This window comes from Ovis aries, chromosome 16 (assembly GCF_016772045.2).
Source record: "Ovis aries strain OAR_USU_Benz2616 breed Rambouillet chromosome 16, ARS-UI_Ramb_v3.0, whole genome shotgun sequence".
In the NCBI taxonomy this organism is placed as follows: domain Eukaryota; kingdom Metazoa; phylum Chordata; class Mammalia; order Artiodactyla; family Bovidae; genus Ovis; species Ovis aries.
The window spans coordinates 29,306,137-29,330,402 of record NC_056069.1 but is presented as its reverse complement, the minus strand read 5'-3'; the positions used below and the strand labels follow the sequence as shown (position 1 = coordinate 29,330,402).

General features: G+C 36.0%; 1 protein-coding gene and 1 non-coding gene across 2 annotated transcripts in view; one reads left to right on the top strand and one right to left on the bottom strand.

The window, feature by feature from the left end:
- The window catches only part of HCN1 (hyperpolarization activated cyclic nucleotide gated potassium channel 1), a 452,456-nt gene that overhangs the window by 376,312 nt on the left and 51,878 nt on the right, over nt 1-24,266 (bottom strand). The window contains exon 2 of the mRNA XM_015101304.4: nt 22,016-22,439. Within this exon, the coding sequence (XP_014956790.2) occupies nt 22,016-22,439 (424 nt within the window). The remainder of the gene's footprint in view (nt 1-22,015; nt 22,440-24,266) is intronic.
- TRNAS-GGA (transfer RNA serine (anticodon GGA)) lies at nt 3,367-3,438 on the top strand. Its single transcript has one exon. It is a non-coding gene; the product is annotated as a tRNA-Ser (tRNA).

Sequence of the window (24,266 nt, the reverse complement as noted above, 5' to 3'; positions counted from 1 at the left end):
AAGAGCAGAAGATTGATGCTTTATATACAGTAGTCAAAAGGTCTCACTCATAACGACCTTCTACCCATAACTTGAGCAGAGACCTGAAAGAAGTAAAAACAAGAGACTTATCTGGTTAAAGAGCTTTCTAGATAGAGGAAAGAGCTGGTCCAAAAGCTATGAAGGACATTCTTGGCAAAGTTCTAGATATTGAAGCGGTACTGTGTGGCTGCTGCTGCTGCTGCTAAGTCACTTCAGGCGTGTCCAACTCTGTGTGACCCCATAGACAGCAGCCCACCAGGCTCCCCTGTCCCTGGAATTCTCCAGGCAAGAACACTGGAGTGGGTTGCCATTTCCTTCTCCAATGCATGAAAGTGAAAAGTGAGAGTGAAGTCGCTCAGTCATGTCCAACTCTTGGTGACCCCATGGACTGCAGCCTACCAGGCTCCTCCATCCATGGATTTTCCAGGCAAGAGTACTGGAGTGGGGTGCCATTGCTTTCTCCGACTGTGTGGCTAGAAGGATGTAAAAAGAGCCTTCCAATAAAAGATGAGATTACAGGGGGTAGTCAAGGAGTCAAACAATGTAGGAGGACCTCATGGGCCTCTTCATGGGACTGAAAACCATTGCATTGTTTGGAGCTGTGAAGTGACATGGTTTGCTTAGGTTTTCAAAAGAATGCACTGACAGCGATATGAAAAATTAGCCCACAGGATGCAAGGGTAGAAATAAAGAAAACATTTAGGAGGTGTTACAATAACTCCAGTGGGAGATGAGGATAGCTTGAAACAGAACGGTAAAGGTGGAAATTGTTCAGAAATGGTCCCATTCCAGATCTATTTTGAAATAGACTCAGTGGATTGGATATGGATATGGTGGATATGGTGAGCGAGAGGAGTCAAGTAAGCAGCTGGCTAGAGGGAGAGGAGTGGGGTGTGACTGAGGAGGATCAACACTCTCTGACTTGCAGGGCCCAGGACAAGCAGAAGAAAAGAGAAAAATCACCACTTGCATGGGCTACAGGAGAAACAGTGTCTTCAAGTGAAAACTAGGTTTCAGTTTGAGAAAACAAAAAGTGAACAGAGGAGTTTTGTTGAAAGAGTTAGATACCTATGGCCAAGTGGACAGTACCGGGGATGCAGTTGGAGAGGGTTGCAAGAGGAAGTTAGGGTAGTACATGCATGGAAACATATGGGGTGGAGGAAATGCGGTAATCTGAAAATTCTTGCATTTACAGACGCAAACTGGGATCCAGGATACACTGCCATTAGTCTGGATGACGTTTCAGGCAGACTGTGGTGATGAGGCTATGAGTCAGTCCTGGAGGAAGGAGGCCTCTTTCTGCTAGAAACCTGTCATGCTCTTAGATGATAAGGAAGTATTAACACAAAATCTGTTCTCAGAGTCATCAGGTTCTGGGCTAAAATATCATCCTTGATTTTTCTCTCATGGAAATGCTTAATCTAATAGCGTATAGTACTGTCATGTGAGATGACAGATGCATTATATTCAATATTTACAATGCTCCCAAGAGTTATCTATTATTCCTACTGTGTAGATTGGGAAATGAAAACTTAGCAAAGTTACATATCTCAGAAGAAGCGAAAAAGAATTTTGACACAATCGTGTACATCAGCCACATGACATTGTTGTCATTTATTAATTTTATGATAATTGTGAAAGACTATTCATGCCAATTGCAAATAAACATCTAATAATGCTTCTTTGTTGAAAATAATTACATGACCGTCTAGACCAGCAGTTCTGAATATTGATGTGGAAATCATTTCAATACCACCATCAGTAGTGATTGCTCTCATGAAATATCCTTCAATAATCACTACTGTGTTCTCTGTGTACCAGGAACTACTAAAGCACAGGGAATTCAACACTAACAGAGAAAGCTGACATTTATACTCTCAACTAGCATCCTGGTGGAGACACACAGAGCAACAAGTCATGAAACACATAAAAGCATTCTTTTTTTTTTTTTTTTGGCTGCACCAGGCCTTAGTTGCAGAACACAGGATCTTCAATTTTCATTGCAGCATGCGGGATCCTTTTTAGTTGGGTATGTGGAATCTAACCAAGGATGGGACCTGGAGCCTCTGCGTTGGGAGCATGGAGTCCTAGCCACTGGACCACCAGGAAAGTCCCAACAAAACCATTCTAAGTGCCATGAAGCAAAGACCCACAATACTGTGAGGATGAATATAGAGGAATAACAACTTGAGCTAAATGTGTTCACAAAATATCACTCTGAAAAGATAACGTTCAAGTTGTTTAGGAAGGCAGAGAATACAACCAATACAAAAATTCCTAATGAAGGATCCAGCTTCAAGAATAAGTCTAGTGAAGCCAGTGAACAGTCTGCAAAGGAGAGAGTATAAAGAAAAGAAAGAAAGTGAAGTCTCTCAGTTGTGTCCGATTCTTTGCAACCCCATGGACTATAGCCTACCACACTCCTCCATCCATGGGATTTTCCAGGCAAAACTACTGGAGTGGGTTGCCATTTCCTTCTCCAGAGGATCGTCCCAACCCAGGGATCGAACCAAGGTCTCCCGCATTGTAGGCAGACGCATTACCATCTGAGCCACCAGGGAAGTTTTTAAAGGAGACAGTGATACAAGCTAATTTTGGAGAAAGAGGCAGGGGGTCAGATCATGCAAGGTCCTGGAGGTCATGGTAAGGCATATGCAGACTTTATTATAATGAAGTCACTGGAAGGTTTTAATCAGAGGACTCAGAAGAGTTACAAGATCCAATTTGGAAAAGAAAGTTAAAACAACCTATCAGAAAAGACATTACTATGTACACAATATATAAATATATGTTTATATATCCATATGCCACGTATGCATATAACATATATATGTGCATAAATGACAAACAGGGTCTATCTATTTGCCTACACTTCTACTTCAAATAGATTTCTCAAAGTCAAATGCTTAAGAACTGATGCTAAATAAGATGACTGTGCCTTCAGGCAGGAGGAATACAATTCTGTAATTCTAGTAATTCTGATTTCATTTTATTCTTCCTCTCTAAATGACAGGTTTCTTTTTGGTAACTGACATTGAAATGTAGAACCTGCAAAATCAGCCATTTATTACTCCAAGTCACTAGAAGGAATGTCTTCTTACTAAGTTACACATGTGTCATTTCTTTCCCAGAACAACTGGGATATGATTGCATATGATTGTTTCTATCATGTGAAAAGGATGCATGAGGTTGTCTCTCAGCCTCTTGATGATTCACTTTAGACTGAGCCATCACTCCAAAGGCTCCTCTGTGGACCAGGAGGAGCCATGGTGGCTATTTTCACTGACCTGGGGAAGCAAGAATTTTTTGTTAACTATTCATCATGGCTTCTTATATTTCTGGGCTTCCCTGGTGGCTCAGAGGTTAAAGCATCTGCCTGGAATGCTGGAGACCCAGGTTCAATCCCTGGGTCGGGAAGATCCCCTGGAGAAGGAAATGGCACCCCACTCCAGTACTCTTGCCTGGAGAATTCCATGAAGGGAGGAGCCTTGTAGGCTACAGTCCATGGGGTCACAAAGAGTTGGACATGACTGAGCAACTTCACTTCACTATATTTCTACTGTAATGAGAAATTGTAATAATAGTAGATTGTAGAGTTTTTAAGTGACTTATCGTCAAAATAAAAACTAACATGACTACTTTTTAACCACACACAAGCTCTGAGAAAAAATAGATTGTCTATGAAATAAAATCTAGAACCACCAGTTTTAGGATGCACAGTCAAGACAGATACAGTCTTTCATGTATACTTTTATCTATGAATATAATGTGTAACTTTAGGTAAAATGGACATGACAAAAAAATTACATTTACTTTGAGTGGCAAAGAAGGTATTATAATTTCCTGATTTCTATTTCCCAAGAGTATGTCTACATATTAAGGTCATAACAAAAGGCCAAATGTAATATTTCCTGAAAGTATTATCATTCCTTGGTTTTATAAACCATTTATAACCAAAGTAGTATTCTGTTTATTTGTGAAATTTTAAATACCTTTATCTAAGTATATCACACTTTATTTATAGAACCTATTAAAGTACTGAGGAAAAAAGAATAATATATGGGTTGTCACATTACAAGAGAGAATGGGCAAAGTAGCAACTTCTCGGACACTTCAGTTAATAAGAAGCACTAGAATCTTTTTGGCATAAATATGCAATAAAATGCCAGACAACTTGTGTTTTCAAACTTAATTTTTTACTTGACTTGATGAAATAAAAGTTGACCCTATACTGTTAAGATAGGGATACAACTTGAGCTTGTTAAATAAACCACAACAAAAACTGAACAGGTTAGTGTCTTCCTAACATTAAGTGATTATTTTATATATAGCACACATGTGCTTGCAGACCACTGAAAGCTCACACTGGAATCACAGAGGCCATGGCACTACTTATTGAGAATATTTGTTACTGTGCTGTGTGTTTTGCTTAGTCACTCAGTCGTATCTGATTTTCTGAGACCCCATGGACTATAGCCTGCCAGACTCCTCTGTCCATAGGGATTCTTTAGGCAAGAATACTGGAGTAGGTTGCCATGCCCTCCTCCAGAGGCTCTTTCCTACCCAGGGATTGAACCCAGATCTCCCAGATTGCGGGCAGATTCTTTACTGTCTGAGTCATCAGGGAAGCCCAAGAATACTGGAGAGGTTAGCCTATCCCTTGGAGAAGGGATCTTACTAACGCAGGAATCGAACCAGGGTCTTCCTCATTGCAGGTGGATTCATCAGCTGAGCTACTAGGGAAGCCCTATTTATCACTACTAGTGTTTTATTTTCTACACTGTGAACCTTTCACATGCTCTCAAGAAATCATCTACTTTGAAAAAAGTCACAAAAGGTAAAGCAAACTTTTTTTAAGCTATAGAAAAGTCACGAAAGTTTTTTCTGTATTTTTGTAAACATATTTGGTGACTAGAAATATGTTAATAAGCAAGAAATGAATGTTTACTAGTAGAAAATCATTTTCTTACTCCTCCAACTAAATACATTTTGAATACAGACATAAAGAATACTAGTTTGAAAAAAATTCAAATTACTTGCTTTCACAAATCATAGCAGGGTGCATCTGAGGAGTTGGGAGGAGCAGTATGAGGGTCAGGGAATTCCAGGCCTAAAAAAGATATTCAAGATCACCCAATTTAACCTCTTCTTTCCAGAGGGGAAATAACCAAGACCGAAAGGATGCTAAGAATATGTTCCAATCTAAAGACAGTCCCACTAATTTAATCATAAAAATCACTAAAGGTTAAAGAAACTAAAGGCGTTGAAAGTATGATTGTTGGATAAACATAATCATGGTGGAACCATTGTTACTAAAATGCATATTTGAACTTTTCAAGGTTACTTAATGTTCATAATTTTATTTATGTTATCTGATCATTTTTACTTTTGTTATGCTATAAACTATACTATATCAGGAAAAGCATTTTATATGTTATAGCACATGTACAAAATTGAGAGCTTAAAGATGGAGCATTTGATGCATGCTAAAATAGTTGGAGGAAGAAGACTGAAAAACTGTGGCTTGCAGTTACCTTTGAAATATATCAAAAGAAAAAAAAATGGTATATGAATAGAAGAATAAATATGTGGTACAGAAAATGTACTAAGATGTTAAAGAATCTAGGTAGTGAATATTGTTAGTAGTCACTGTGAAATTCTTTCAAAGTTTGTACCTTTGAAAATGTCCATAATACTTTGTTAGGAAAAGTTTAATGCTTAAGAAGATGTGCTACTCTAGAAGAAAGTAACCAAACCAATTGTTAATGGATAAATCTATAATAATTGCAGAGATGAAGTCTCATATACTTTAACTTTTCAGAGGAGTTCATCATTTATTTTTCTACATAGAGGCACAAACTGTGTATGCACATTCCCACCTATATCCATAAAAACATACTGTTAATGATGGAAGAAGGATGACTCTTCGCAAGCTTATGGATCATAGCCCACCAAGCTCCTCTGTCCATGGGATTCTCCAGGCAAGAGTACTAATGGGAAAGAACCCTCCTCCCAATGCAGAAAACTTAAGAGACACAGGTTCCATCCTTGGGTCAGGAAAATCCCCTGAAGAAGGAAACGGCAACCACTCCAGTACTCTTGCCTGGAGAATCCCATGGACAGAGGAGCTTGGCAGGCTATGGTCCATAGGGTTGCAAAGAGTCAGATATGACTGAAGTGACTTACCATACACACATATCATACCCATCTCTGAAATCAAAAATCTCTCTATATGTATTTCCATACAAATCTTGAAATTATTTGTTCTAGTTCTGTGAAAAATGTGGCTGGTAGCTTGATAGGGATTGCATTGAATTTGTAAATTGCTTTGGGTAGTATACTCATTTTCACTATATTGATTCTTCCAATCCATGATGATGAGATGGATGAAACTGGAGCCGATTATACAGAGTGAAGTAAGCCAGAAAGAAAAACACCAATACAGTATACTAACACATATATATGGAATTTAGGAAGATGGCAATGACGACCCTGTATGCAAGACAGGGAAAGAGACACAGATGTGTATAACGGACTTTTGGACTCAGAGGGAGAGGGAGAGGGTGGGATGATTTGGGAGAATGCCATTCTAACATGTATACTATCATGTGAATTGAATCGCCAGTCTATGTCTGACGCAGGATGCAGCATGCTTGGGGCTGGTGCATGGGGATGACCCAGAAAGATGTTATGGGGAGGGAGGTGGGAGGGGGGTTCATGTTTGGGAATGCATGTAAGAATTAAAGATTTTAAAAGTTAAATAATAAAAAACAAAAATAAATAAATAAATAAATAAATAATAAAATACTAAAAAAAAAGAAAAAAAAATCTCTATATAAAATATGATTTTTTTCAATTTTGAAACAAGGCATATCATCCTGTTTTTGACCAAAATGGAATAACAAGGACCAGGTTCCCTTCCTGCTTTAACCAACTACAAAACCTGAAAAACTATGAAAATAATGGTTTTCAGATACTGGATCACAGGCAATGCAGAAGAATAACTCCTGGAAGAGGGGAAGCACCAGCTCCCTGCCTCGAGTGAGTTCTATGGGAGAGTACAGTTAAAAGAAACCAAGATAGAGCTTAGTGGTCTTGTGGAGTTGAGAGACAAAGTATAGAGATAGGAAGGTCACGGTAGCTGGAACTTATGAGTCAAAATACCGGAGACAAAGGAGCTGTACAGAGCAAAGCACCAAGATCTGCAGAAGGACCCTTCAATGAGTCTTTGAGCCCAGGACATGCATGTGAAGTCACCACAAAAACCAGGAAATTTTCTCAAAAAAGGGTAGAGGAAACAGAAACTCTATGAAGAAATAATGGCCGACATTTTTACAAATTTATGAAAACAATAAACACACAGATCAAAGGCACTCAACAAATATCAAGCAGAAGAAACATGAGGAAAACCATATTAAATCACTTAAAAATCAAATTGTTGAACAGCAAAGCTAAAGAGAAAATCTTAAAACCAGCTGGAGGAAAAAGTCTTATTACACACAGTAGAACAAAGAAAAAAGTGACATCAGACATCAGAAACAATGTATGCAGGAAAAAAAATTAACTAATATCTTCATAGTACTAAGAGAAAAAAAAATCTCCTTAGACTCCTTTATGCAGAAAAAATACTCTTCAAATATCAAGACAAATAATGACTATCAGGCATATGAATGTTAAGAAAATTCATCAATGGTAGATGAGCACTACAAGAAATGAAAGTTCTGCCACAGAGAAGGAAAATGATACCAGATGGAAATTTGGATCTACACAAGGCAATGGCAAGAGAAGTCATAAAATAGGCATTTTAAAATTCATTAAAAAAATATTTTAAAATATAATTATCTGTTTGGAACAAAAATAATTTCAATGTATTTGGGCATTGATAACAAACATAGAGATAAATTATATGAAAAAAACAGCACAAAGGCCAGCAAGGAGACAATGAAAATATACTGTTTTAAATTTCTCAGCCCAAATGTAAAAATATATAATATTTTGTGAATGTAGACTGTGATAATCTAAATATATATACTGTAAACCTCAGAACAAGTATTGGGAAAAGTACTGAAGTATAGTTTCTAATTCTGGTGGAGGGAATGGCAACCCACTCCAGTATTCTTTCCTGGAAAACTCCCTGGACAGAGGAACCTGATGGGCTACAGTTCACAGGGTCGTAAAGAATCAGGCATGACTGAGCAACTAACATTAACACACAATAGTCACTAATTCAGTAGTTGAGATCAGAGTCATACAAAATACTAAATATAAAAAGGGGAGAGAATTGGGGAAAATTAAGATTCAAAATTGTACACAAAACATTCTCTTTAAAGTAAAAACAGATTGAAAATAAAACATGGAAAAATATATACCATACAAATATTAATCATATAAAGATGGAATGGCTATATTAATGTCAAAGTATATATCAGAGATAAAAAGGGTCATTTTATGGTGCTCAAGAGAGTAATTCATCAAGAGGACATAACAATCCTACTATGTACATCTGGAAGTTCTCCAGATCAAGTGCTGCTAAAGCCTAGCTTGAAGGATTTTGAGCATAACCTGGCTAGCATGTGAAATGAGCGCAATTGTACAGTATTTGGAACATTTTTTGGCATTGCTTTTCTTTGGGATTGGAATGAACACTGACCTTTTCAAGTCTTGTGACCACTGTTGAGTTTTCCAAATTTGCTGACATAATGAGTGCAGCACTTTAACAACATCATCTTTTAGGATTTGAAATAACTCAGCTGGAATTCCATCACCTCCACTAGCTTTGTTCATAGTAATGCTTCCTAATGAATGCTCACTTGACTTCACACTCCAGCATGTCTGGCTGTAGGTGAGTGATCACACAACATGTTTTCTCCATAATGGCATTATTCACTACCTAAAAGGTTGTTTATCTAAGACCGGAAATATTGTTGAAAGAAAAACTGGATGATCAAGTAGACTCACAATTTTATTTTTAATATAACAGATCCAAGTTTATATGCAAGTTAGCCATAGGCCATTCCAGACTATTCTGTCTCTATCTCTCAGCTCTTCCGACTCCCTAAGCAATACTAATATGCAAATAGCTCCAGCTCATTGCCTCCCATGTGCAAAGTAAGATTGCTCTTCTTGACTTCTGGTGGCTAGGTGAGGTTATGTGACAGATTTTGGCCAAAGAATCATAGAAAGTTATATATATATATACTTCCCTTTGAGGCGAATCATTGAATTCTCCACTAAGACTCTATAAGAAGCTGCTAAGATATCTAGGGCCAAGCGATAACATCTCAACATTAAAAAAAAAAAATTGCCTCCATAAAACCATTAATAACTCAGAGACCACACACTGGGGAATACTGAATATGATTTCTAAAATCTCAGAGCATGAGGGAAACACTTCTAAGGAAATCCTCTCCCAAATCTGAGGACATCTTGATTGTTTTTTGCTAATGAAAACATGCTTACATGACTGAACTATGAGGAAATTATTATGTTTCTTTCCTTTAAGAAACTGTTAGCAGCATAATTTGGGAAAAAATGTTTATAAATAGCTGTGAAATTTTTTCACATTTAAATTGTATTTTTAACCTGAAGCATTTCCTCTCCACATCAAATAAAATAACTGAATAAAATAAATTATCATCTGAAAATCCACATGGAGTAAAAAAAAATTAATTTTGATATGTTCAATCTTGCATATTAACATTTTCTAGTTAGGAGTCTGTGCAAAAGCATCCATACTATAGAAAAGAGAACAAGAGGGTAAATGAGTCAGAAACTAGGTTCTTTCTGTTAAATTTTCTCACTAATTAAAGAGTTTATAATGCTATGTATGAAATTTAAGTATAATGTTCTTTTTGCTTCCTAAAAAGTTCTCTACATTTATAAATCTTTCATAAATGTGTACAGTTTGAATGTTATGAAAATATTTCATAGTCCAGTAATGGGAAGTAATTTTGCAATCTCAACACAGTATTGATATTAGTTTATTAATAAATAAAATTGCTTTTACTGCCTGTAAAACTCAACAAATTTTAAATGGCATGGCATTTTACAGCTCTATTTCCACTTATTAATCAAAGGAGGATAGATATCTAACTCAGACACCAACACTCCCCACTCCTGCTCCTTCAGCAGACTTAGTGAATTGACTGTGGAGTTCTTTGTGCCCGAGATGCTGTCTTACAATTTTACTCAGAATATCCCATTCAACAATTTCTAATAGATATTTCCTTGTTTATTTCCTTTTCTAATTCTTCCACTAGATTACAAAAATCTTATTTAGCAAAAGTCGTTGATTATCCATTTTTCTATTCCTGTATGTAGTAGAGTACTCAGCATCTGGTTGGTAGCCAATTGACTTATATTACATACTACATCTGATAATAATATAAAAATATGAAGTTCACAAATGAGAAATCAGCAAAGTATTTAATTATATAGTCTCTTATTTTTTTTAGAATGGTTAGTATGTGATTACACTCACAATGTTTAATTGGAAGTACAGAATCATACACTTAAGAAATGTGCTACTAAATAGAATTCTTTCAAAAACAGTAGAATGTTTCTAGGACATGTGCTAACTAAAAATCTTTTCATCTGAAACCACAGAGTCATCTTCTAATTTCAAGACACAGGAGATTTTTGGAACATCAGAAATAACAAGTCAACTAAATGGAAAGGGGGATGGATGATTTAGTTGGTAAAATTCCCAGCAATAAGACTTGGAAACATTAACACATTTATCTCCTGCTGCTGCTGCTGCTGCAAGTGGCTTCAGTCGTGTCCGACTCTGTGCGACCCCAGAGATGGCAGCCCACAAGGCTCCTCCACTCATGGGATTTTCCAGGCAAGAGTGCTGGAGTGGGATGCCATTGCCTTCTCTGCATTTATCTCCAACACTAGGCAAAAACTGGTAATTTGGCAACAAGGAAAGACTTCAGCAAAACTGTTTTTTTTTTTCTTTCCAATCGCTTTCTATTGTCTTTCTCCCCTGCAGCCCAACTAAACTTCTCACATGAGGGAGAACCCCTCTCATGAAAATGCACCTCTCATTCAAGTCACAAAATTCATATTCATACACCTATTTTTTTTAAGAATTATTCATCAACTTGAGAATTTTTCTCACTACCTGACAACCAAGAGCCTACTAAAATATTACCTGGTAATGGCTTAAACTACTTATTTGAAGTTCTATAAAATATTCTTGAAGGAACAAAAATGAATCATTCCCCAATGGTTAAATTTTAGTCATTAATGTCACAATTCCCAAAGTACGTCTGGAAACAGAAAACTAGTCACTTAAAACTTGCAGAGTTCACTATACATAACTTGGCTTTGCGTGTCAGTAATAAATACACATATAACTTTTGAATCCATTCACATTCTAGTATTATTCTAATATATATATTATAACTCTATTGGCAGAAATTCTTCAATAACTCTTTTCTAACAAATACAGGGGAGCCTGACATTCTGTAGTCCGTAGGATTGCAGAGTCATACGACTTAGTGACTGCACAACAGCTAATTATTGTCGTTAGAAAATTATTCTGCTTCCACAACAAACGTGCCAGGGAAAAGGCGTAATCCTCCACCAGATTAAGGACTATCTAAGTTTGTATTTCATATTGACTAAAATTGGAGAAGCATTTTTAATTTCACAGTATTATAAAAATCTGTGAACTTGAATGCTTGTGATTCAGTGTCAGTCAGTTGGAAGGAATTGCTCTGAACATTTATCTGTATCAAGAGATTAATATTTTTACACAGTGAAGAACTGCTTCCCATACTAAAGAGAGTGCAGCCTCCACAAAATTAGTTGATTCCCCAAACACTTCGATTAGATATTATTAGAGAGTTAACAACTCTTGGATTCTCAGTCTATCTACATTAGATTTTACACTCTATCACAATTCAAATTCCCCCCTTATGCTCTGGTATGATGTCAAATATTGAGGAAGATAGGAATTTCTTTTTTTTAGAGAGAGAGACTGTGGGAAAAAATAGTAAAATAATATGACTATCTAATTATATAGTACATTACTATTCTCTTTACATTTTCAGTTTTAGAGTTTACAAAGCATTTTCACATGAATGTTCTTTTTGATTATTAAAACAACCATATGACCTAAGTAGAAGCTGTTATCTTCATTTTTTTCCCATGATATAAGTGTCTAGAAACGACTTGCGCAAGGTAATCTTGATTTTCATCTCCATTCAGCTGAATTTCTTTTGTTTCATATGCTTACTCAGCTCATATCCCACACCAGTAACAACAAAAAATGCAGCACATTGGAATAATCTGCATATCATTGCAAATATTCCCACTGATGACCAACCTTGATGATGATAATGTGAAGTCACTCAGTCGTGTCCGACTCTTTGCTACCCCATGGACTGTAGCCCACCAGGCTCCTCCATCCATGGGATTTTCCAGGCAAGAATACTGGAGTGGATTGCCATTTCCTTCTCCAGGGGATCTTCCCAACCCAGGGATAGAACCCTGGTCTCCTGCATTGCAGGCAGACGCTTTACCGTCTGAGCCACGAGGGAAGCATCACCATCCTTAATGGAAACCATTTTGAGTCCACCACTCCTGACAGATAATGATTATCTCAAAATAGCTAGTATTTTCTTCCTTCACAACTGCTTTAAATAATATGAATCCTGGGACTAGTTTCTAGAATCCTTACTCAATGTCTACTTTCACTTTAAGATGCAATAAGAAAAAGATTTTGTCTTTTTTTTTTTTTAATATGGCCTAAATGGCAGACTTAACTCAAAATAGCCACCAGAATTACATAACCAACCAAATGTATTTCCCTTTCACACTAAGACATGACTTCTCTAACACAAAATCTAAAGTGCATACATCAGCAAGATAGAAAGAAAAGTCAAAGTAGGTCTTGCTCATCCATTGCTCAGTACAATTCAAGGGCTCTAATTTTATTTATTCTAGAGGCTTCATAACACAGTAATAATATCTTATAAAAGTGACTTTCTGTGACAATTTCTCATATATTTCAAAACTATGGTTTGTCCAGTGAAATCTGAATCAACTACTACTTTTGACATAATGCGAGCATAACTTTGTTTTCTAAAATATTTCTAATTAATAAAAAACACTTTGACGTTGTATCTGACTAAAGTAAAAGACTGATTTGTCAGAAACTGACAATAAAAAGCACATGTTTTCCGTCTATGGGTAGATAATTACTTTTAACATTCCCTTCAGAGATCAGCTTAATTTCGCCTCATTATTTGTAACAACAAAACATTCTCGGGTTTCACTGTACCATTTTCCAATCATGTCATGTCTCTTCACATCTCCCCTTTGGTAAATACGTGCATCACAGAATACAAGGCTAAGCAAAGTGACCTGTTCAGCTAAGATCATTACCCAGATAATTAAAGTAACACAATCTACAGCAAGGTGTTTTTATGAAACACTCTGGCAGTTGAACTAGAATTCAAGTTTAAAACAGAATCACATTACAAATTTTGGATCCACTACTCAGGAAACAACCGCATCCCAGTTTGCACTCTAACAGCACCCAGATGAATCTAAAATAGCAGTAGAAGTAATACATGCTGTGTCGACATACACAGTGAAACAGAAAACTGAGACAGTTCTCCAGAAATTCTGGAGAAATGGAAGGCTGAATGTGCTTTGTCCTAAATTAGCCTGATTCATTTACTGCTGCAAATTTTTACTAGGTATATATTGGAAAGAAATAATGTATTTATAGTGCTGCCAGTACTTGGAAAAGCAGTAAGCACACTACTGAACTCTCTGTTGAAATTTTACTGATTTTAAACTAGCGGGGACTTTTATGATAACAATAATGCACATTTCTATAAACCTTAGAGTCTCTAAGTATGTTCAACAGTAACATATCATTTGAACCTCAAAGCCCTTCTGAGAGACTGAGCAGAAAATCATTATTATCCCCATAAATGATGAGCTAGATTGAATTCATCCATGATTTCTCAATTCTCTTGGAATATTTCCCAGGCCTATCCCATTTGGAAGGACATATACTTTCAAGCTGGGTTTTCCAAAGTGGCCAATTTTATCAGGATGCCTTACTTAATTTGGAGCTTCTCCTCTACCCTCTATCACACTCTCACAGAACATCTTCGGTTTTGTTTTTCTTCTATAAAAATCTCCAGTTTTAGATTTAAGACACTCTACTGTTTTTCTTATGTTTGTTTACATTTGCTGAATTGAAATTCCCTTGAGGTCATAATTTAACTCATTTAGTAAGTACTCTTGTGCCCCATTATTTTCCAGACATGAAGCCAGCAGCTAAAAACACATGAAGTCTGTGGTTTCTGCCCTTCTGCAGTTTACTATATAGTTGGGAAGGCAAGGTTTAAGAGAAATTACAAAGGTGAAGAATGAAAGCAAAAAGCATAGGGGTATGCCAGCACATTACAGATGGAAATAACGCTCCCTGAGAAATTCACTAATTCCACCTTAGGGTATCTTAACTTAAAGCCAAAGTCAAAGGAACAAAATGTGATGGACGAATTGGTGTTGGCCAAAGGAACAAAGTTCTAGAAAAAGTGAACACTTGTAAAGGCCTTAAAAAAGCATATATGATAAACATAAATATGTTCAGCCTAGTTAAAAATCAATGAGAAAGTAGTTTTCCAGGCTGATGTGGGGAAGACTCAGATTTCAAAGGATCTTGAATTATGGAATTGTCATAGAAATATTTTCAGCAGGTGGAAGATATGGTAAAATATGCTCTTCAAAAATATCACTTTTGAGGCCCCTGGAGGACCTAATAATGACTAAACCTAATAATGACTCTACTATGAAAATGCAAATAAGAAATGACTGATGTTGGCTTGGACTAGGATGGTGACAGAGAGGACTGAGTGAAGGAATATTAGAATTCAGACCACATTCCAAGAAGCAGAACCAGGAGAACTTGGTTACTGTTAACTACGGAGAATGGAAGCAGAGAAGTCAAGGATACCTCTTGGATTTCTGAATTGAGAAACAAGAAATGAGAGATGGAGGAGACCTGAAGCAGAAATGGACATACTGAGCTTGAGGGGTTCATGAGATATTTTTATATATTTTATTTTATATTTTTATCTCATGTAAATTTTGAGTTCAGTTCAGTTCAGTTGCTCAGTCTTGTCCAACTCTTTGTGACCCCAAGAATTGCAGCACGCCAGGCCTGCCTGTCCATCACCACCTCTCGGAGTTCACTCAAACTTAGGGATACATAATTTGGAAGTTTGGGTTACAAGTCTAGTTATCAACATATAGCAATGGGAGCATACAAACACATGCAAAATGGGAACACAGATTGGGCAATGATGGGGCGTTAAGAAATTCTGATATTTTAATCTTAAAATAGGACCCTGGACATTTCAAAATTGATCTTATATTTTAGCATTAAACTGATATTTCCATATCAAAAGCATCAGTATTATACATATTAGCTTCAGGGTTCTAGCCAAAAAGCATTCATAAAAGCATATATCTCACCCTTAACACACACACATATACATACACCAACACATACTTCATCAACTTCTTTTTATTTGTCTAGACTTAATAATACTGCCTATCCAAATAGAACTCATCATACAGTACTTTAGAACTCCAGAGGATCTGCTAAAATATCCTCTTAAAAAATATACGGTAACGTTGAAAACAATTCTCTTGAAATAATTATTTTTAGAGAACAAACAAACTCTTTTTTTAACCTGAGGAGAAAGTATAAATACAGAGAAATCATCTTTACATATGTGAATATCCACTGCCATGCATTTTATCTAAACATAAATAGACAAGTAATTAGGTGATTCTAAGTATAAATGAATAATTTCAAGAGAAGATAGTTTTGCTATTTACAAATATAGAACCCTGAAGTAAAACAACCAATAGAGGACACCTAGTGGTCTTCAGCAGAATCAATATCTGCCTGCAAAAAATATTTGGCAACTCACACAAACACAATAATATTTTTGTTAGTTGATGCACTAATCTGAGAAAGATGACATAATGAATCTCATACTTATAAATATTATAGGCATATATCAATTTAAATATTTCAAATAATTTCCATGTATCTCATTTCCTAAGATTAAAATATTAGAATTTAAGGTTGTAGGCATAAGCAAGTCACTTTGAGTATTTCTCCCTAGAATAAATAGAAAATAGAAGGTACAATTTGAATAAACATCCATAAGTGCTAATTTTGAGCATAAGATCCATTTTACACCACCATGTTTCTGGTGGTATGAAATAAAAATCTCAAGTATAATTGTATCAATAATAAAAGTATATAAACATACTGTTATTATTATATTAATGATTATTAACTACATCAAATATTAATACTTAAATTGTAGAACACTACAACTCATGTAAGGTCTTATCATATTTTATTTGATATAAATATTTCAGTGGCAAGAATATTTGGCAAAGATAAACCTCCTTTTAACTATCTAAAAAGCATCCTGCCTGATGCTGGCTATATATAAAAAATGCAACTGTGTGATAAATCTCTCTCTTAACTGATATTATTAGTTCTAGCCTCAGTTGTCTCCAGTCCTCTTCACTCTGCAGCATTTTAAAATGCAAACTCCCTGCCTCTAAAGCCTCAATGACACCTTACTGGTTGAGTTGGTCCTCAGCACAAATTCCTGCCTATACCTCCCAAATCACTGCCTTTGCAACCCAGACTCTGGAGATGCAGAACTGTGCTGACTGCTTGTGCTTCATGTCCCACTGACTGCACTCCTCTGTCCCATGTTTCTCATCTCGGTAATCCAGGCTCCAGCTTCAAAACTCAGTTTTGAGTATCCCTGCAAAGAGATCCAACCAGTCCATTCTGAAGGAGGTCAGCCCTGGGATTTCTTTGGAGGGAATGATGCTGAAGCTGAAACTTCAGTACTTTGGCCACCTCATCAGAAGAGTTGACTCATTGGAAAAGACTGATGCTGGGAGGGATTGGGGGCAGGAAGAGAAGGGGACGGCAGAGGATGAGATGGCTGGATGGCATCACTGACTCGATGGACGTGAGTCTGAGTGAACTCCGGGAGTTGGTGATGGACAGGGAGGCCTGGAGTGCTGGGATTCATGAGGTCGCACAGAGTCGGACACGACTGAGCGACTGAACTGAACTGAACTGAACTGAAGCTTTCTTCTGCAAAAAAATCAGCTGTAATTGTTCACTCCCTCTTTGATGCCATCACTTACCACACCATCTGTGATTATTTTCTCACATGTCTCTTTTTTCTACAAAGCTGGGGTATGCTTTGTATTCTTATGTGTAGCATCTGCATATAGAAGCACTCCGTATATGCTTGGGAGGGAAGAATTAATTTTCTTTTGCAATTATTTAATGAATTTAGACCATGGAGGACTGTCACGCGTTCAGCGGATAGGTATGCCTGGACAACCGATTGTGTTTAGAACTCTGGACTATGGTACAAGGAGATTCAAGGCCAAAAAGTTGACACTGATGTTCCCTACAGACGTTTATGCCCAGGTAAAGAAAAGAAATGCATACAGGAGAATTCACAACCAGACTATGAGCATGAACAAATGCAAGCAGAGATAGTAGAACTGTTCAGAGTCAAAGTACTGACCATTATAGCATAGTCCCTCAATGCAGAATATTTTCAGAGGTGTTTGAGCATTAAATGAATAATGAATAATCCTTCAGGAAAGGAAGGCTTTCCAAACCTGAGCTGTGACACATGCAAAATTAGCAGATGCAGGAAAAAAAAAAATCCATTCTCTGCCAGAAGCATTATAAAACTAAAAATCAAACAGAAAAGAGCTGTTTGGTGTAAATAGGAAGTGACAGTGGTGAGATGGGGAAATGGTTCGCTGAGAGCCTTGAAGGCAAGCAAAGAAACACAGATCTGATACCACAAACAGGGAGCCTCCCTAGATTCTAGCAGAGGGAAGGCTTATCAAAACAATGGTGTTTGCTTATGGCAGGTCTTAGAATTCTATGTGCTTTCTACAAAATGGAAGAGCTATAATATGCATGGTATAATTATAACAAGAGTTAGTTTCTAATCTACACCAATTAGAATGCTAAAATTATGAAAGACAGGAACTGCAGTCTGTATTAGCTCCCTGTGGAATACATTTCCTTATTAATGCCCTGTTGTTAAACATAATTTGTATATATATCTGCCTCTAAGCCAACATAAAAATCTAATACTGATTTCTCTAAGAGCATTGCAATATTCCAGACACATTATTCATCTGAAATTTCTATAGACATACAAGAAAATCAGAACCACAGCCCTCTTTCTTGCCTCAAAATAGGCATGTTGCTTGTGATAGGTCTAAAATCTATACCCAGATGGTTGAGAGGATAGTAAATGAGGAATAAAAATAAAATATTATAGGTATGTATTCCAAAGCCCTAGTTATTATAGGAGTTCCATGTGTTTACCATACCTGTATTATACTGCCCGTGAAAAATTTCTACTTTCTATGACATTGAATCCTACAAACAGATAACCATTGCAGACTAATATTTCTCTTTTCAATTATTGTTTCCAAAATATCTAATCATTTCAAGGGTCATCTGCCTTTGATAAAACAACAGGGATCAGCAGCTGTAACATTCAACGTTCCTCGAACTCTTCACCTTTGCTAACCAAATAATCTCCTATTTTCTAAGCTCTTAATCTACCCGTTTATCTCTTCAGTGGCTGGTGAATGTCAAGACTGTTAATAACATTCCATTTAATTTCGGAGGATTTCCTCACCATATGTCTCTTTTAGGAGGATCACAGAGAATGAGATCTTTCTGTGATAGGTTGCAAACCAGCACTCTGGACTGGGTCACTGACTTCACTTGAAATACAACAATAAGAACAATGCTGAATTAAAGGGATGCTTTTTTTAAGTCAAAATACAAAACTGAGAGAGATTCCATTTTCTGGAGATTATAGGAAAAGGAATTTTCTGACCTGATTTATCTAAACAATCACCCCAGATCTTCACCTCACATGGCCATACATATAAAGTTTCAGTACAGTGTCAGAGAGCTTTAATTTTGCACCCTAAAGCTATTGATTTTATCATTGCTTCTGGAAGACAACTCCCCATGCTCCCTAACACCATGTTTCATAAATTAGTTGGCCAAATTATCTCTTTTCTTCAATATTAGCCACTATGTTTAAGTTTAGCAGGCTAGTAACATAACGGCTAAAATTTAACATTTCTCTATTTCATTCACAATATATCTTGAGTTTATCTGGCTTTGGCACTTTTTGTTGCTTTTCAGTTGAACTAATTCAGACCCGGGGGTGGGGGGGGGGGGGGAAAATTTCATTGAAGATGGAAGCAGTTTCCTATAGAAGGCAGCCGCTTTCCTTGGGAATGATTCATTTCAAACTGTGGCAGCTTCCAGACTTCACACATTACCTCCCCAAATTTGCTGAATTTAGCATGAGCCAGCTTGGTACTAAAATGCTCAGAACTCAAAGACATGTGGGTGAACCCACATCTTCCTCTGTACTCTTATTCCAAATGCTCAGAGAGAAACCTGATTACTTGTTGTGTTTCTACTTGTAAACACATCCTGGTGGCATTTATAAAACTTAGGTAGAGATATACTAATTTGGAACCATTCACGTTGTTCAGTGACTTTGGTTTCAATCATACAGGTAATGCAATCATGAAATAATAAATCCGTAATAAATTTGGGGTTAATTACTACTGTGTTTTTCCTCTAACAGTATTACAAACAGATATTAAATATCCATGATATATGTGCTATTATACAGGGGTATCATATAATCAAGAAAACATTCTTCATGAAGTAAACTTATGGTTCATTTAACTATCAATGTCATTTATTTATAAGTAAGATTATGCCAACTCACAACTCGAGCCTGAATGGGTTTGGTTACCAAATGTCTGTAATGGCATATTAAATTTCATTTTACAGTGATGATGGCAATGAGCCAATGCTCTTGAATTCTATCATGGCATCTGTAAAACACCATTGAGTTACACACACCTAAGTGCCTCTGACCGCTGCCAGGAACCAGAGGACAACAGTGTCCAGGAGCGTGCTCATCTATGCCTACGTAGCCTGCCATTTTATCTGATAGAATGCCATCTGTTCATCCTTCTGCCATTCTCTAGGGTAATTGGGTTCAAACTATAAGACAGTGAAAATAGTCACACTGTCCACTGTATTTTTAATTGCCTGGGTATTTATATCAGTGACTTTGCTTCTCACAGGCTACTCATTAAAATAATTTTATGATCATGCTTTAAGAGGCAAATATTCAAATCATACATTTTGGACCACAAAGCTCAGTTAAGAAAAGTTTCCCACATATTTTATTATACATATAAAATGGTATAATATTAAATTATTTATCACTAAAAGAATATATGCTATAGTGAGAAGCTATATACTTTTTGTGATTAAGAGCTTGGGATCTGGAGTCAGAGTGCCAAGGTCAGAATCCCAGTTCTATCTACTACTCTGTGAACCTGGGCAAGTTAGGAAGCTTGGATGAACTAATCCATGTTAAGAATCAAATATATTACTTGACATATAATAAGCCATCAATAAATGTTAGCTATTTTATCAATAATTACCTTGCTTTGATATTAACATTAGCATAATAATGTTTGAGAACCAAACATTTATTACATGTTAGATGGAATGTGCTACATAGAGATACATTACAAGATGAATCCAGTTTCTCAAATGAGCTTCATCTGATTTTAAACGTAATCCATATCCATATTTTAAGAATGATCCATTTTTATGCCTTTTAGCAGCGTCTTATACTGGGTTTTATTGCTGCATGTCATTTCCTGAAATCCTAGGAACCAAAATGCCATCAACAAGCACACACAAAACGCTGCCACAGTCTCACAGAAAGCAGAGCTAATGTTCACAGAAGTTTCACTTTATGACTTGTTAAACCTAAATCCCAAAATATAATTCCTCCTGAAAAGCATTTCTGTAGCTAAGTAAAGTGGCAGTTAATGCCTAGTCAGTGTGTTGCTTTCTTTGGTGCAGGTTTAGTCACTCTGGAGGCCTTTTTGACCCTTATTTTTATGCAGACAATAAAGTTCAGGTTATAATTAATTTTTAAGGTGTGTTTAGAAGGAAAAGAAAATTAAAAAAACTAATATGCAGACTCTGAAATTAGGGACTTACCCTCCTTTGCTTGGCGATGGGACTCACATGTTTAGAAACTCCAGTTTCCAAAGCCCTTTCAGGTCCCACCCAGTTTCTAAGCCCTTTCAAGTCCTGCCCACTGCCTAAGAACAATGGATGCCCTATTCAGCAAAACATTGGCCAGATTTACTGTTTTTATTCACTGTATCATTTGTGTTTTCTATGTAATAATTTCCCTTCAGTATTATGAAATGATCTAGTATAGAGAATCTATAATAAATAACCATAACACAAAGAATAACAGAGTAAAATTATTACACTAAAATGTCTTTATATATACAAGTTGGAAATAAGCAAAAGAATCTTTTTTCTTCAAGCATGATTCTCTGAAATTTCAATATGAGGAAACATATTCCGCATTATTTCACAGAACTAATGATACAAACTAGCAATCGGACCCTACAATTTTGTCAAAGATGGTGCTTGATATGTTAGATAAAACAAATTAATATTACATGGTATATAAAAACAACCTCCCATGGTGAAGGAGCAGTTGCACTGGTTAAGATAAAAATTTTCTGATTAAAGTAGATTTGCTTCAGAAAAATCTGAATTGGCATAAGACAACTGCTTTACAATCTCTAACTTTTTACTTTACTCAAACTCAATTTTTGACCATATCTTTTAAAGTTGCAAATGTATCACTTACGTACCAAAAAGAAAAAAAATGAAATTTTTCTTTTTGAACTTCATAAAACTCATTATACATAGCATAGCTGTTCATTTTAAAACCACCATAGTTTAAAATCTCATGATATAGAAACTTTATATAAAGGAAAAGATATGTCTTACCTCTTCCCACTGATGTATGTATCTAATTAACCTTGAAAGTCGTAATAAACGCAAGAGACTGAGAATTTTTGTAAACCTCACAATGCGAAGTGCCCTGGCTGTCTTGTAAACTTCCGAATCCATTCCTTTTTCTACAATGAGAAAGATATAATCCACTGGGATTGATGAGATGAAGTCAACCACAAACCAGCTTTTTAAATAATTCATCTTGATCACTTTAGGGTCCAGGATGATTTCAGAACTGTCTTCATTGACAGTCCCAGTCCTGAAATTCATGATCAAGTCCAAAAGGAAAACTGTATCTGAAGCCACATTGAAAATAATCCATGGTGTTGTTGTCTGTTCTGTAAAGAATGTGATTCCAACTGGTATGATGACCAGATTTCCAACCATCATTATAAGCATTATTAAATCCCAATAAAACCTACAATAAATAAAAGAAATCAGATTTTAAGATGTAGACAATAATCAGTCCTCCCCCTCTCCCACCACCACCGTAAAAATTATTATAGAGTCAGACATGACTGAGCACAAGCACAAAGTTAAATAAATGAACAAACTGCTCATTTTGTAAATAAGATAGCTCTTTCAATGGCCATAAAGTTAAATCTAAGTAAAATAAATATATTCCTAAAGCAAGGCAGTGTGACTACAGAATTCTAACAATTATTTGAGAAGAAGTTATGGAAATAAGTTCATGAAGACCCATACCCCCCTTTATCTCATAAAGAAGTAAAAATAAACTCCCTTTATAGTTACAATATGGATGAAAACAGGGAGATCTATATTATAAAGAACTACTTTAAAGAAGACTCTTTGGAGGTGCTTTGAAGTATTTTATATATAAAATCTTCAATCATAGATTAGAATAAACAGTAATAAATAGGGCACATAAAAACTATGGCACTGCAAATTTATAACTACAGATTAGGTCAATCACAAATTCTAGAACTGCCACAGCTTCATAGCACTCCAAATATTTAAGCTCTATTTTTCTTAATTTGAAAAGAGAAAACATTATTAATTTTGTTCTGAGGCTAAAAATATTTGAACAGACACTAGGTTTGAAATCAGAATCTACTTAAAATTTGCACTTTAACACTGCTTAATTGAACAGCTACTTTAAATAGATTGCCACTATTTTTCCAAACAATTATTTGTTTAAAATTTCTGATTTCATTTTCAACATAGCTGTGATTATTAGCTACCTTTTGAAACACTCTTATCCCACCTTATATTAAAATTAGGAAGTTTATTCCAGGTTAATATTGTATTAATATAGAGTTAAGATTTATCAACATATGACAAATTCATCAAAGATTATTTTAATATTGCTTTCATTTGATTTCTTTAAAGCCTATTGACACTGTCGTTAGGCTAGGTAATAGACCACACTTGTTACAGTACTTGTAAAAGTAAAGAAACAAATCAACTCATACACCTCTATGGTCATAAAACAGTCTACAGAAACATGGGCTACTGCATTCTGGTTGAAGATGTAGTCTCTGAGCAGTTATTTTTTACAAAAACTGTATAAATTTTCATGACAGACATTTCTGTTAACCAAGAAATTTTTATTTCACATTAGTTCTCCTACTTAGACTATTTGGGCTACACTTTTTTAAGGCATACATTTGCATGAAACTTTCAAAGTTATTATCATTCCTAATTATGAGTGACTCTTCAGTTACAAGTAGTAGTACAAGAAAGAACTATAATAGTCTCACTCGGCCCTCATTTCTACTCTCACCTCAGAATTATATAAAAGATTAATGTTTCTCATTTTGAAGATTTCACCAGTCTTTCTGTCAAAACTTACCTATAGATTTATGGACAAGTATACAAATACCCATGTCAATCATACATCATGCACTGGTAATTACAACGAAATCCTTTCTCTCTTTTTTTTCTCCTTTCCTAATGGAAATGCAAAATGTGCCATTTAATACACTAAGGACAGAGGAGAGATGTAGATAACATGCAATACTGTAAAAGCTGTTTCACAAAAAAATGACATCACTGAAGTCTAAAATGAAATCATGTGTGCCCTGAGGATTTTCGCTTTCCTGGACACTTATCATCTCTTCTCAGGGCTCCACTCTGCTTTTCCCTGAAAGGCTGCTGTTCCCTTGGGTGTCACACATAGCCCTTTTATCTTCTATTCTACACATGCTCTTTGGGCAATATGATACACTCATCCATGTCTTTCATGATTAATTCATAACTGATGACTACAAAATGACTCTCTCCA